Source organism: Podarcis cretensis (assembly GCF_951804945.1).
Source record: "Podarcis cretensis genome assembly, chromosome: 17".
Lineage (NCBI taxonomy): Eukaryota > Metazoa > Chordata > Lepidosauria > Squamata > Lacertidae > Podarcis > Podarcis cretensis.
In genome coordinates, this window is record NC_137187.1 from 39,256,213 (window position 1) to 39,271,234 (window position 15,022).

Here is a 15,022-nt window from a genome sequence, read left to right on the forward strand (position 1 = left end):
GACTGCAATGCAAGTCTCCTTTGCCTGCCCTAAAAATGACATTCTCAAGCCAGCCAGCAACATTCATAACATCCAACGCTGTCTACAACACAGTTCTGTTCCTCATACTACAGTTCCTCATTCTGTAGTATGCTGAAAGATGTCATTGCTTTAATTTAATTAATTAATTTAGTTAATTAATTAAGCAATACTGGGAGAAGACCACTAAGCATTTCTCTCATTCATACTGGGTAACAAAAATGGTGGGCCTTTTCACCCTTTCAATGCATTTTTGGATGTGAAATCTTTGAGCAATGTTGATTAAATGGATGTGGTCCGGAAGGTGTGATTTTGCATCTGTGCAGAAAACATGCAGGATTCAGTTCCCTTAGAATTGTTGTTGTTGTTTAGTCGTTTAGTCTTGTCCGACTCTTTGTGACCCCATGGACCAGAGCACGCCTTTGTCCATGGAGTTTTCTTGGCAGGGATACTGGAGTGGCTTGCCGGTTCCTACTCCATCCCTTAGAATATCTTCATTAAATAAAAGAAATTTATGAATCTGGAATTTATGAAGATATGCTCACAAGTTTGTGGATGCTGACTGAGAAATCTCCAAAGCCATGGAGGAAGCTAATAAGATTCCCATTAAAGATGGGGCTTCAAAGCCGTGTCTAGCTCCTTACTCTTCCATATCACTGGCAGAAGCAGAATTATGTAAAATAAGGGGGGGATGTAAATCTGCTCAATTTGCATAATTTATAACTGTTGCAAAATTAGTATTTCCTTTTGCATATTTTTTAAAAAATGTAGAAAATATGCAATCAGCTCCCAGGACTCCTGGCTTCCCCAAACACGCCCACAACCTCTCATTTTCTGCAGAGCTAGGTATTATTCTACCACAACAACCTTTTTTCTGTTTTTCACACTTACTTCTCCACCATCTGTTTGTAGTGTGGGATTTCCCTGGCATAGAGTAGTTTGTTGACTGGTGAATCCTGAGGAGGGAGAGAGAGGGAGGGAGGGAGGGAGAGAGAACAAAAGGTGATGTAAGGTTTGAAGAAGTTTTGGAAAGGGGACAGAAGTCAGACTCAAGAATTATGTCTCCACCTGTAGGTATGGTATGGTATGGTATGGTATGGTGTGCAACTGGTTAGTTTTCAGGCTGTCCAGACTGCATTTTAAGAGAGACAGAAAATGTAAAGTTTATAAGACCAATTCAGCATTTAAATAGGAGCCCATTCCAAAGCATGCTCCCAATGCAATACTCTGCAAAGCTAACGGAGAGGAGGGGAAGTTCCTCTGAGCATGTGAAGAGTCAAAGCCTGCCCTCTCACATGCAGGTGAGGAAATTCTCCTACATGCAAAAAACCCCTGCATCCATAATAATATTAATAAAAAGATATTAGAGAAAACAATTACAGCATAGCTTTTTCTCTGACATAGTTGTCTGCATGCATAAATCTCCAATTTTCTCTGAAACCTACTTGCAGCATAGACAGATTTACCACCTCAGTGAAGCCCTCTTCAAGGACATTGCTATCAGGTATTAAGAAGAAGTAGTAAGAGTAAAATAAGAAGAAGGGGAAGAAGAGTAAAATAATAATAACAAGAATAACAACAACAACAACAACAACAACAATAATAAAATAAATAAATAGAAATGAAATGAAATTTAAAAAAATAATAACCAGATTCTGGGAACAAATGGGATGGCCATCACCTCAGTGTCCTGCTTTTGAGATTCCCAAAGGCATATGGCTGACTGCTGTTGGGAACTGATGCTGAATGAAATGGACCTTGGCTTGATCCAGCCAGCCAGCATCATTAATGCAGAACAGAAAACACAAAAGTGCTAATTCTAAATCCCAGCATACTTTCTATGCCAAGATACTTTTGCATCCAAACATAAATAATGATTTGTTATTTCTGAACGTGGCTTAAAGGTGAAAAACACCAACCACCCTACCTATTGTGCTGGCTTCCCTTCCTCCCAAGAGGGACCTCCCACCTGATCGCACAACCCTCTTTCTATAGCAAATCTAGAATTCCAAACAAAACCTCAGAGCTGGGCATTTCTGAAAAGGCATCCTGGCAAAACACTGTAGGGGCATGATGAGCTGCTGAGTAAGGTGGCTGAACTAAACCCCAAATTAAAAATGGAAATGCCTACATTTTAAAAACATAATCAAGTGAGCTCTTGGTCATAGAAAAAAAATGATTTGAGAGAACCACCAGTCCTTGGGAATGATGCCTGAGAGGTGGCAAAAGCAGGTCTCAGTCAGGTCTGACCAGTTTGACAGGCTGTTACGAGAGATTGAGAGAGATCAACTTCTACAGTACATGCAGAAACAATCCTTCTTGTCCCCAATACTACAGGATGTTCTCCCTGCCCCCACCCTCATCTTCTAGAATTGCTGGGTTTTGCGTGGAAATGACAAAAATAAGCTGTACCTGTATTTTATTTTTAAAGGAAAGAAAAACGTGCCCCAATATATCTAAGACACGATTTAATATGCAACATGTTTCAGGCCCAGCGAACCTTCTCTCAGGGATCTACAAAAAAAACCCCTGAAAATTGTTTTCAGAAATTCTGGAAAACAAAGCTGAGACCCTCAACCCATATGTTTCCAGAGAGTGACAAGAATGTGGGAAAGGCACTTGGGGCCATAAATTGGGGCTTATATTTGAGCCAAAGTTCAGGTCTAGAACATATGGTGATGTGTCTTAATCTCAATCTCTAAATCTCTCTCTCTTTCTCTCTCTGTCTCTCACTGTGTGTGTGTGTGTGTGTGTGTGTGACCAAGCATGGCAGAGCATCACTCATTCACTGTTGTACAAACAAACAGGGAAAACTCCAACATTTCTATGATGAGGGTGGAGATAAGACTTTTAGATCAAAACGGCTCTATAAGTGAAGGCTCCCTTTACATTTCACACAAACATCCTTGCAGTCTCAGATTTCATTTTAAAACACCTTAAGGCTTGATTGTGTGGGCAACACTGGGTGAATTATCAGAGGGCATTAAACAGCTGAGAATGATTTCCAGTTTAAGAGGGCAGTATTTCAGTGCTCTACATAGCTCCTTGCACATCCCCAAAGAAAATTGCTCAAGTTGAGGAAGTAGAAAAACTGGGGGGCCACGTGCAGCCCCCACAGTTCTGACTGGCAACCTAAGTGTATGCTGGCATGCCTGGATTTGGAACTGCTTGTAACCACAATTTTGAACATTGTAATATGTACCCAGACGGTTAAAATGTTAAGGTGCGGGAAATGATATGTTTTGCAATACAGAATGTTAAGTGGAGTGATGCAATGTAATTAACAAGGTTTGACTGTTAAATGGCCTAGATGGGAGAAAAGTCATTCTCACACAATCAGGAATAAGCATCTTGAAATCAGTACTTCTGTGCAAGTGTTTGAAACAGGCCAAAACCACAACAGACATACTGGAATCCAGATGATAGTTTGGTGGATTATAAAATACCACTGAACTAAGAATGGGACTTTCGCTCTTATGTCAAGACTATTGCATTAATGAGTACCTTTATATGCAAGAAGACATGAACAGTCATGCTCATACTTGCAATCAGTGATTTGTGACGCTGGGGAAAAATTTGCTCCCCCTTTGTCCAATATCTTGAACTTTGCTCTCCACTTCCTCTGGGACATCAGAAATGGTCCTCAGTAGAGATGGGAGAAGGTGGCTTTTGCTAGTTAGACAGACACCTTTGCTCCCATGAAAGCCTGGTTTCATGGAGGATTTGTTTTCAAAAAGTGTCACTTGTTTCAATTCCTTGAGCCAATATGGAGTGTTTTATTCAGCTGCTCTTCAAACAAACAGTCTGATTAAGGTCCCTCTGCTGTGTGCTGTCCATTTTGTTCCTGTTCTGTTTATGGCAGTATGCTAACTGTGAGGGTTAAAATCGTGGCAATTATAAGGCACAGGACAAGAGATTTTGGTGCCTCAAGCAGGAAATCCAAATGGCTAATTAACATGGGAATCCCCTGGGAATCTTCCACATTAAAATGAATAGGAGAGTCCCAAGGGTACTTGCCCAGTGGACTGTCTCGCACATAGGCCCTCTCTCTCAGTCTCCAAATCTGCTGCCCAAATGGCATCTAAAATCCATAGTTGAACAGCAGGGCTACCTCCAGTGGTGCTGACTTGCCCCCCACACTGAGGGGGCGCAGGTAAAACATGTGGAGGGCGAGCTCCACGCTTGCTCGTCCCAGCCCCCGCCCGGCTTCTGGGCTGCCAGGCTGCAGCTGGGATGAGAGAAGCAAAGATTGCCCACACTTGTCACAGCCACTGCCTGGCTTCTGGGCTGCTGTGTAGAGGCTGAGGCTGGGGCACTTGGAGGGTGACTGACAGCTGTGGGGACAGCGGCCCCCTCAGTACTGGGGTGGCACTGCCCCCTGCCCAAAAATACTGGGGGAAATGAAGCCCCCTCCCCCCCTTTACCCAGTGCAACTGGCTACCCCTGTCAGTGGCAATGGGATTCATATTCAAGTTAAATGCCTGCAGTATCCCGTTTCAGAACAGAGGGCAGGCCTGACTTCATCAGGATCAAGGCAAGCACTACCTGTCCTCTTTTGATCCTGGTCTGATATGGGTGTGACTTTTAGACATGTGCAGATGTATAAACTTACCCTGCCAACTTTGTGCTCAGCAGTTGTGCAGGCATCAATGAATGTCTGAGCAATGACAGTCAAGTTGGCGTCCACATTGTCAGAGACACGCACATCAAAAATGAACTGTGGGTTCTTGAGTGTGTTCACCCAGAAGCGCAGCAACAAACTAAGGAGGAGGGGGAAAGGCAGAAACCAAGTTAGCAACTGGCTGACTGTCTTCAGCCCTTCTGGCTGAAAATGTTCAATCTCCACAACCCACTTTCCCAGTCTCAGCTCCTACGGCCACCATCCATTCCCAGCCAATGCTGCCTCAGTAACCCCGTGTCCACCTCACCTGTTTGTTTTCCAGATGTGCAGCGTCTCTGGCTCAGTGACCCCGTGCCGCGCTGCTAGCTCATCCAACAGGTCAAACAGATACTTGACAGCAATTGGTACTGGGCGGTTCACACTCAGGACAGCCTGGAACACATCATCCACAAACTTCTGTAGCGTCCCCTTTGGAGAATAAAGGGAAGAAAGAGGGGATTAGAGACTCACAGGTGCACTGCTGAGACAGCCAGGAATCAGCCACATAAATATCAGCATGTTTCTACAGCATCCTGCAACAGAGCAATCTGGTGTCCAAATACCTTTTTTTTTTTGTACAGACAGAAACTGCTCCTGAAAGCATAACATGGGGAGTCCCTTTTTCCTCCCTTGAAAGAACTTTAAACCAATAGCTAAGCCTATAGATCTGGGATCTCATCTCCAGTAGACCCTCCAACCCATTCCATTCTCAAAACAACAACTGTTAGGCTCTCAGGAGCATCTAGTCTTAAATACATTTCCAACATTACTGTACCTCTGTATTATAGCCCTAAATTTAATATGGATGGAAAAGTTTGACTTCTATGGAATGGAACTTGCCAAGGACAAAACAAACCATCTGCCACCATACTAGTTTCAAAATTGTCAAATAAATTGAACTGGCTGTTTATCCTTCAGTTTAGAGGGCTGTACGAAGTATCTTTGGCAACTGCCTTAGGCTAAGAATCATCACACCCCAAACAAACAAGATTTAACCTGCTCAACTGTTGATGCGTTGCATATGTGACAAAAAAATTCCTAGAGTAGTCAATATACAGCTGTCCACTAGAGTAGTCAATATACAGCTGTCCACTTAACCCTATTCTAACCTCTTAATTTAAATTGTTGGTAACTGGACCTGGGACCTCATGGTGAAACACAGGTAAGAAACAAAGTAGCAGCAGCAGAAGCAGCAGAAGCAGCAGAAGCAACAACCAGAACAAGGTTCTAGTCCAGTGGCGTAGCGTGGGTTGTCAGCACCCGGGGCAAGGCAAGTAATTTGCACCCCCTAACCCGTGGATTTGCGCCCCCTAACCCTAACCCCCAGATGTTGCGCCCGGTGCAGTCTGCACCCCCCACGCTACGCCACTGTTTTAGTCTATATTGTATTAAGTATTAATCCTGGGGTACTTCCAAGAACAGTGTCTACAGCAGCCTTCCTCAAACAGATCCCCTCCAGATATTGTTGGACTCCAACTCCCATCTGCTCCAGCCAGCAGTGCCAATAGTTGAGGTGATGGGATTTGGAGTCCAACAGTATCTGAAAGGAAAGTCAAGTCTACAGGAACTGCAAAATACTGTATGCCTATAACCAGTGCTTTTTCTTTCAGGGGGGGTTCAAGAGTATACAGAACCAGCACCTCTTTGTTCTTGTTGTTAAAAAGTGTGGCACTTACTGTAACAACTTTATGGTACCGGAGCCTCTTTTTGTTGTTAAAAAGTGTGATAATTCTTGGTGAGTATCAGTGCCGATTTTTCTAGTAAAAAAACACTGCCTATGACAGATACACAAAACTTTTCATCTGCACTACCTGCAGGCTGGGAGACAAGGCCCTTGTACTTTCTAGATGTGGCAGCCAACATTTTCAGATTTACCATGTCAAGGAACCCAGGAAATATTCTAGGGCAGTGGCTCTTGAACTCCACTCATCCCATTCCTGGGCCACTTGAAAACTGCTGAGGGCCTCGGTGGACAGCAATTGTTTTCCTGACTGTTGTAAGCAAGTGTAATGCACTGGGCTAGACGCTATATGATTTTCAACTGTATTTTTATTTCTTCTTTTGCTTCTCCAATTGTATTTTATTGTGTTACAACTTGAACTCCACAGAATCAATATGAAAAATCAATACAATATTGAATATGGACACAGCACGGACCACCCAAATGAAGTGCAGAGACCATGGACCATGGTTTGGGAAGCCCTGTTCAAGGGCACCTAGTCACCTTCACGCAGGGAAATGTGTCTGTCATTATTGATCTACTGACTGAGGAAATCCTGATTAGGCTCCGAAGAATCCCACTGCTCTAAAAGGGCTGGTATAATTGGAGAATGGCTGGGGGGGGGGAATGCTTTCCCTCTTACCTTCATGGAAAGCAAGCGGGTGAGGTAGATCTCAGGAATCGCTTTGGCACGCTCCCGAAGGCTGCTGCGTCGCTCTTGCTGCTGCTTTGTGAGTTCAGGCTCTTCAGATGGCTTTACCAGGTGCCAGAGGCGTAGCCCCCCATCCTCCCCATCCTCTAGCATTGGAGTGTCTGCAAAGGGTGCAACAGGATTCATTACAATGGAAAATGGGGCAGTCCACTAGGCAGCCCTCAGGGCACCTGCCTGTCCTGTGGACAGCTGAGACAACAGCGAGGGCCCCAGTCCTGGCTACCAGCAGCAGCAGCAAACAAAGGTCTGAGATAAATGATGATCCCTGAAAGAAGGAAGGAGGAGACACGGGCCCAGTGGGAGGCTTGGTGGGACTGGCATGGCCCCTACACCCACACCCACAAGGAATAAAGGAAGCAGAGGCTTGACAACCATATGTCAGGAGTGCTCTGATGGTGTTTCCTGCTTGGCAGGGGGTTGGACTCGATGGCCCTGGTGGTCTCTTCCAACTCTATGATTCTATGATTCTAAGCAGCACAGAAGTTTGGGAACTTTTTATCATGGCCAGGTGCAGAATATTCTTCTGTAATGCAGAATCTAAATGGCTCCCACATAAACTATGCTATTATTTGAAGGGTTTTTTTGGGGGGGGGGTGTAAAAGGGAGCCAAAGAAGTATCTAATCCTCCAGGTGACAAAGAAAAATCTAAAAAAATGTTTAGAGTTTCTGTTAAAGGCCTACAAAAACAACACACACACACACACACACACACACACACACACAGGCCTTTCCCCAACCAATGTGGCACCTCACTCTCTTAATTCCAGTACCTCCCTAAAAAGTTTCCAGTTTGTCTGCCTCTGGCCCTGTGCACCTCTTGTTGCCGCTCCCAGAGCATTTAAAACAAATGTCAATCTGTGCTCTTCTTTCCTAGACTAAAAGAAGACTAGAAAAAACTTGACTCCCTTGTTTGCAAAACAAAAGGCCTCTATAGATACAGAAATAAAACAGGCTTATTCCCATGTGATAACTTGAATTACCATTATGTACAAAAGGAGAAGGAAGAAACATCTACAGGCATTGATTTTAGAGTCTTCTGGTCTGGAGCATTTCCATTACTTTTTCAGGCTAGAAAATTAAGGAACTCTTCACACACATTACAAAAAAAGGGCTAAGGTGCTTCTCCCTACCCCATGAACAGGCAAGAGACCCACCATATTGAGGCTGCACTGCTCACCATTTATGGCCATAGTGAAAACCACATCTCTTTGCAATGTGCCAGTTGCAGAGAGGAGGGAAAAAGGAGGTTGCTCTACTGCATGAGAGAGCAATGGCTCAAGGAAGAGAGAGACAAGCAGACTCACTTTCTCCAGAGAAGAAGTTCTGGCTGGTGCCTTGGGAGACGTCATTGTGAAGGCGGGGAATGAGGCCAACTGTGGCCCCATCTGGAACCTGGGGAAAAAAGGGACAGTAAACAAGTGAAACACCTACAAGAAGATGAGAAATTGTTCAGGTGAGAGACGGGTTCCCAGCACCATGACTCTCCTGCCAGAAGCAAAACATGCCTTCCAGATGCTGCTGGACTATAACTCCCATCAACCCTGACCACTTGCCATTCTGTCTGGTGCTAATGGGAAGTGGAGTCTGGAGGGCACCACATTCGCTACCCGACTCCATACTCCCTCCCTCCCAGCTTCTACCATTCAGCTGCATCCCACCCAACCCCATACCTTGTAATGTTGTAGAGTGTTGAGTCTCTTCCATTGGTTCTGCGTGATGGAGGTCAGATCCTCATCCGAAAGCGTCAGGTGGCCAGCAACGCCTGAGCGCCACTCTGAGGAAAGGAAGAGTGGCAGGTGAGGGTCTCCTACTTCCACCCCCTGCCCTCAAATCTCCACAGCAAGCCCAGGACAACTTCATGTGGGCCTCTCTCAAAATGAACTAAACATCCTCAACAGGTTTTGGTCCTTCCTTATCCAAAGGAAGACCCACAGATTGGGGTGGGGTGGGGAGTAGAGAACGGAGGAGACTCCTTACCCAAGTCAAGGGAGTGCACTGAGGGGCGCTGGGAGAAAGGGACGCCTTTGTAGACCTGGTCCAAGATTTTCTCCTTCACTTGAGTGATGGTGTCTGTATCAAGGACACGGGCTGGGATGCGCTGAGTCTCACCCACACCACCTGGGCCGCCCCCCCTCACCAGGACTGTCAGGTTGAGGGGCCGATACTCCACGTCTTCTCTCAGCAGCCGCCCATCGTTCAGGGTCCGTTTGGCCTTGCCTGTCACAGCATCCACTGGGCCCTTGTCCACCTGGTACTTAATGGCACGGAAGAGCATGTACAGGGGCTCACCAGCCACCTCCTTCGTAGGAAAACACAGAGGAGGAGGGGAAGGAATGAGAAGGAAGCCTGGGCTCCAGAGTCACTACAGTCCCTGCACTGCACTTAACAACCCCACACATGCACAGCTAGAAGTAGGAGCCTCAAAATCATACATCTTTCTACCGGACCCACCATCAGGGCAGTGTACATTTTTGGAAATTCCAAGCAAAGTGCCAAAAAAGCACAGCTGGTGGTGCTGGCCACTTAATTCAGTTCTCAAGTGAAGCTTGAGAGAAAAATCCAATCCACTGAGATGTTTTCCTACATACATTTCCTATGAAAGCTGATGTAGCGTCATGGCTAGAGTGTCACACAAGATTTAATAAGACCCAGATTCCTATTTATCCACAGGCATTTACAGACTGGCCTTGGGCCAGTCACTCTCTTGCTCAGCCTAGCCTCCCTCACAGGGCTGCTGAGAAGATAAAAGGGGGCAGGGAAACCACATGTGCCTCTTCAAGCAGCATGAAAATGCAATAAATAAATGAATATAATCACTCGCACAAGGTGGATTATACTCCACTCTGAATTGAAGTATGTTTGGATAGGGTACTCTGGATTGTTCTGCCTTCAGCATCAAAATGTCTTAGGCATGCCCTGGACTAGCTGTGGGACGAGAGAGCATGATAAAATGTTTACCCCTATGAAGCCTCAACAAGCCACAGGACTAGGCAAGAACAGTAAGCAGGAGAGTGAGCACTCGTGGAAAAATGTGGGGCAAGTTTTGTTCCCCCACCTTCAACCAGACCTCCACCTCCCACCTTGGACATGAAACATGAAATTTATTACGGTCAGAGACCAGCTTGAGAAATACAAATGGAACTACAATCCTAATAGCAAAACAAACATTTAAAACAATATACAACAATGGATTTTAAGTTTAAAAGTGCAAAGTCCCACCTTAGAGGCAGAAGGCATCATCCAGGCAGGCTTTACAACTTACCCTGAGATAGGAGTAGAGGCAGATGGACATCCAGTTGGTCAGCAGTTTCTCTACCATGGTCTCTGTCCTGCAGGACAGTTGAGGAGCTAAGTAGAGTTGCTAGCGTCCCCCTCCCCCCTCATGCCAAGTTAGGCTACCAGTTGTGGCACAAGATGGTGACAGCAATCCTTGGCCCACAGTTTTAAATTCAAAGCTCTGTTCTGCAGGGTTAAGTAGAGTGGTTATGAAATAATAACTTGTGGTACCTTAAGATGAATACTTTTTAAAAAACAGGTACTGAGGGCCCTTTGGATGCAAAGTAAGTTTAAGTGTTGCTGTTTATAAGAACAACAGGACAGTCTCTCAACATATACAGAATGCTTAAACCTAGTTCAAGGGACTGCTTTCTGTTTATAAGTATAAAAAACTTACTGTTTTAATATAAAGCAGCAAAATGAGAGTTTTTAAAATGCTCCTCATCTCTAATTTATTTCAGCATGTTTGTGGTTTGAGACATTCCAGTTTAAGCATTAATTACCTTGTGGACATACAACACCAGCAAAATATAACAGGTTTTTTTTGGGGGGGGGGCAGGGCATTGTATTCTTCAGTTCTGGCAGCAAGCCAGGGGGATTAATTCTGGCCAGGCAAATAAAAATTCTTGCCAGTTGGCAACCCTCACCAACTGTGAAAGCATTCCACCCCCCTGGGGAAGGAGTGGGAGAAGGCGCCTATAGGCACTTCTTGGAACAAGGACATCTTTCCCCACCTCCACAATGCCCCATCCTGAACACAGGGCCTACCTGCGAAGCATGAGCTTGGCATTGCGGGTGACGCAGTGGGCAGCAAGATCACTCAGCAGAGTCTGCATGATGTCTGTAAGATACTCCAGGCGCCCATGAAGAGCCAATGAGAGCAGTGATGCTGCATGACATCGATCCCGCTGGGAGAAGGTAGGCTGGGCCTCCAGAGTTCGGATTAACTGGGAACAGCAAGGGAAGACTCTCGTCACCTCTGCCAGAATCCTCACACTACGGTACAACCCGTTCAGTCCTACTCCTTCGCCAGAGCAGGAAACAGAACTCGGGGCAGATGTTCTGTGCCGCCTTCATCCATTCATACAGCAGAACAAAACCTCTAAAGTGCACACACAGACACAAACACCCTGATGGTGCTGCCGGACTATCTCCAGGTGCTGCTGGACTACAGCTCCCATGCTGGCTGTGGATGATGGGACTTGGAATCTAGCACCACTTGGAGAGTGCCAGGTTCTCCATCCCTGAACAAGGAGGTGCCAGACTGCAACCCCCAGAGGTTATCAGCACACACTTTGCATGGTCTAAATGCAGGAGGAGACTTTCAGAAGCAGCTGCTCTCGAACTGAAGTCTCTCCATACTGTATCTCCACCTACTGTTCAGTACAACTAGAATTGTGCTCCTTAAGGCTCGCTCTCTCATCTGGAAATTTAAAAAGATACTGCTGATCTCCCATGCAATAACCTCGCATTCATATGCATTCTCACACACAAAATCCCCCCAAAAACTCCACTTGCAAGACAACCTCTCCCCCCACTCCCTATCCGAGTATGGCATCGGACTGACCCTCTAGCTCAGCCACTTCCTAGAACCTCCCCCTTATTCCCCCTTATTCCCCCAGATCACCCACCGTCAGCAGGAAGACTTTGCTGTTTAGCAGATTGGAGAGCTGCCCCAGGCCCTGCTCCACTGTGGCACGGCGCCCCTCGGGCAGATCCAGCACACGCCGCAATGGCACGTCCCCCTGAGCCGGGAAGAAGACGCGCTGGGTGTAGGTGTTGTAGTCCAGGAAGGGGATCCCTGAACCCTCCAGTTCCCCACTCAGGTCAGTCATCTCCGTCATCAGGTCTGAAGCAAGCAGGGGGTTGTGTTGGGAGACGGGTGGGAAGGCAAGAATGAAGAGAGGGGTGGAGAAGAAAAGCAAAAGAAAAGAGTGAGCAACACACAACCATTACATTAGGAGAAAAGATCCCTGTTAGATGGAATTCTGTACCCAAATATGTAGCTGTTAGCGATTCTCAGCAAACATCCTTCTGCAATTCATCTCAAAACAGCTTCCTTTATGAAATTCTGGAAATGTATCCCTTCAGGAAATACCCTTCGAACTCTGTTCTTGTGCATCATCATCATCATCATCAATCAATCATTATACAGCCACAGACTCATTAAATCCTGCACATTTAAACTAGGAACGGGGAACCTGTGGCTTTTGGGGTGTTGTTGGTCTCCAATGCACATCAGTCCTGGCCAGCACAACCAACGGGTCAGAGATGAAGGGAGATGAAGTTCAACAACATCTGAAGGGCTACTGGCTCCCCAACTCCTGGCTTTGAACAGCCCAGAACTCAGAAATTAGGCAAGTGAAATTTGTCTCACCACCTCCCTCCATGTCACCTGCTTAATTTCTGTGCCCCAGGCTGCTGCTTATAATTACGAGAGTAGGGTTATTACAAGGGGGTGGAGGGAGTGATAACACAACCTTATTCCTAGCCCTCCGTATCATTCAGGTATCATTCAGAAAAGCGTAGTTTCACTTCCCCCACCCTCCTCAAGCTGTTCCTTCGTCTATTTCATGCCACTGCTCTCCTGCCTGTGGCTCAAACTCACCTCCTCCCTCCTCCATACTTGCTCCCCCCCCCCATCCCATACCAGTGAATTCCTTGCGGCACTGGTCCCCAACGCTGATCTCCATGTTCTCAAGCTGCACCAGCACTTTCTTGTAGTCTCGTAGGGCTTGCTTGCTCTTTCGCCTGCCAGGATGAGGAGAGGAGCAACGCAGTTTTTACAGAAGCAAGGATTTGGGGGGGGGGGGGCGGGGTTTGAAGGGAACAAGGCAACTTTTCATCCCCCTCCCCCTGAAACATTGTAATGTTGATACCTGTACATAAGGATGAGCAGCAGAACTACAAAAGCCAGCACGGCTGCCCCCACCCCCAGCCCAATTTGGGCTTCCGGCGGGAAACGGGAGGGTGGCTCAGTGTCATAGCGAACTCGGCCAAGATCCAGGCGCAAGTTTCCCATCTGCACCTGTAAAGTGACAACGACAACACAGAAAGATGACTCCAGAGAGGTGGCCGATTTGTCTACAGCAGCAAAACAGCAAAGTCTTGTGGCGCCTTAAGAACTTACAAATATACTGGGGCAAAAGTCTTTGTGAACTGTAGTCCAGGTCAAATGATCACCTGAAATTATTACAGAATTTGAAGACTCCCATCCCCTTTGCCCTGTTCACCCTCTTGCCAGATGTGCTTAATACTCCCTCCCCATCATCCATGACCACTGGGCATGCTGACTGGGCTGATGGGAGTTGGGAGTCCAACAATATATAAAGAAGGGCCATTCCAAGCCTGCAGATCTAATTGTATACAACAGGAGATTCCATACTTTTCAAAGACAAAACCTAACCCTGAAACAGTTGCTCCTACTACTGTGAGGAAACCTCAGCTTGTACTGGTTTCTTCTTTGTTTCCTGACAAGTCTCCCACAATCTACTGAAAAGTTCTGACCTACCATTTAATCCAGAGGCACAGTGAAGCATAAGATTGGGGCATGATAGCCAGCAAGTTTCCACAAGCTTTTAGCCTACTTAAGGGGAAAGTGTTTGCTTCAGTGTGTTTTAACCGGCTGAATCAAAATCTGTCTGTATCTGACCAATGCATTTTACTCTCTCTCCAGGGTAGCCACAAAGAGTGTAAACACCAACTCTTGCTGTTGCTTAACCTGTTTTGATGACATTTTGAAGGCAAGCCTAATAACTAACACAAAGCTTTTTAGATGCCTAAGTTGGGGGGGGGAGTGGAATCACAAAATGGCAGCCACTTAAAAAATTATTTTGGGCAACACCAAAACTATTTACAAAATATGATAGGAAACCAATTGTAGGACATTAAACACGGCACAGTTTGGTGTGCAAACCAACCTTCTGTGACACTGGGATGTTGAGAAAATGGACATTTAAAATCCCATATGTCAGTCAAAAGGCTTACATCTAAAATAAAATTGAAATATGTACTCTATTTTGTAATCTGAACGAGGAAAGGTAAAGAGCTACAAAAGCAGTATGTGATGTTACACTAAAACAATTCCTAGCTGTTTTTTGTATGTGCTTTACATCAGCATGTTAACATTTTTGAAGATATAGGAGAGCCAAAAATAAAAGGATTCTATGACCTTTTTTATAGCAATAAAACCTGTTTCGTTCCTTTAAGTTTTCAAATAATTTAAACCAGCCAAAGAGGGGAAAAAGTGAAGGTATGTTACATGCACATAAAAAACGGACAGAAACAGGTAAAAAATGCATTTCTGAGCACTGATCCCACACAGGGCGTGGCCTGCAAGTGTGCAAAAGCAGCCACCACCTCTGGTCAGGGTTTAGCAATCCTGATCCCAGTCATCAACCAAGTGACTTTTGGTTGGAGCAGGAAAAGGAAGGACGCATAAGCAGGACCTAACTCAATTCATTATCTCCTTAATACCTTTGCACACACAGTAAGGCCACATAAAGGATTCTAAATTTGATCTTGATCACTAAGTACATATTTACACTACATAAACCAGTTTAAGCCACTCCCTCTCCTCAGGGAATTGTTTGTTATGGGGTATGGATCTCCAACAACAACCTACCAGGAAAAAGCC

General features: G+C 45.6%; 1 protein-coding gene across 1 annotated transcript in view; it reads right to left on the reverse strand.

Annotated features, from left to right (window-relative positions):
* PLXNB3 (plexin B3) overlaps positions 1 to 15,022 on the reverse strand; it is a 54,870-nt gene that overhangs the window by 3,242 nt on the left and 36,606 nt on the right. Inside the window, exons 21-32 of the mRNA XM_079958636.1 lie at positions 13,266 to 13,414; positions 13,037 to 13,137; positions 12,018 to 12,235; positions 11,155 to 11,333; positions 10,373 to 10,439; positions 9,088 to 9,409; positions 8,781 to 8,884; positions 8,415 to 8,502; positions 7,042 to 7,211; positions 4,947 to 5,107; positions 4,631 to 4,778; positions 910 to 974 (exon numbers count right to left, since the gene is read on the reverse strand). Of these exons, the coding sequence (XP_079814762.1) occupies positions 910 to 974; positions 4,631 to 4,778; positions 4,947 to 5,107; positions 7,042 to 7,211; positions 8,415 to 8,502; positions 8,781 to 8,884; positions 9,088 to 9,409; positions 10,373 to 10,439; positions 11,155 to 11,333; positions 12,018 to 12,235; positions 13,037 to 13,137; positions 13,266 to 13,414 (1,772 nt within the window). The remainder of the gene's footprint in view (positions 1 to 909; positions 975 to 4,630; positions 4,779 to 4,946; positions 5,108 to 7,041; positions 7,212 to 8,414; positions 8,503 to 8,780; positions 8,885 to 9,087; positions 9,410 to 10,372; positions 10,440 to 11,154; positions 11,334 to 12,017; positions 12,236 to 13,036; positions 13,138 to 13,265; positions 13,415 to 15,022) is intronic.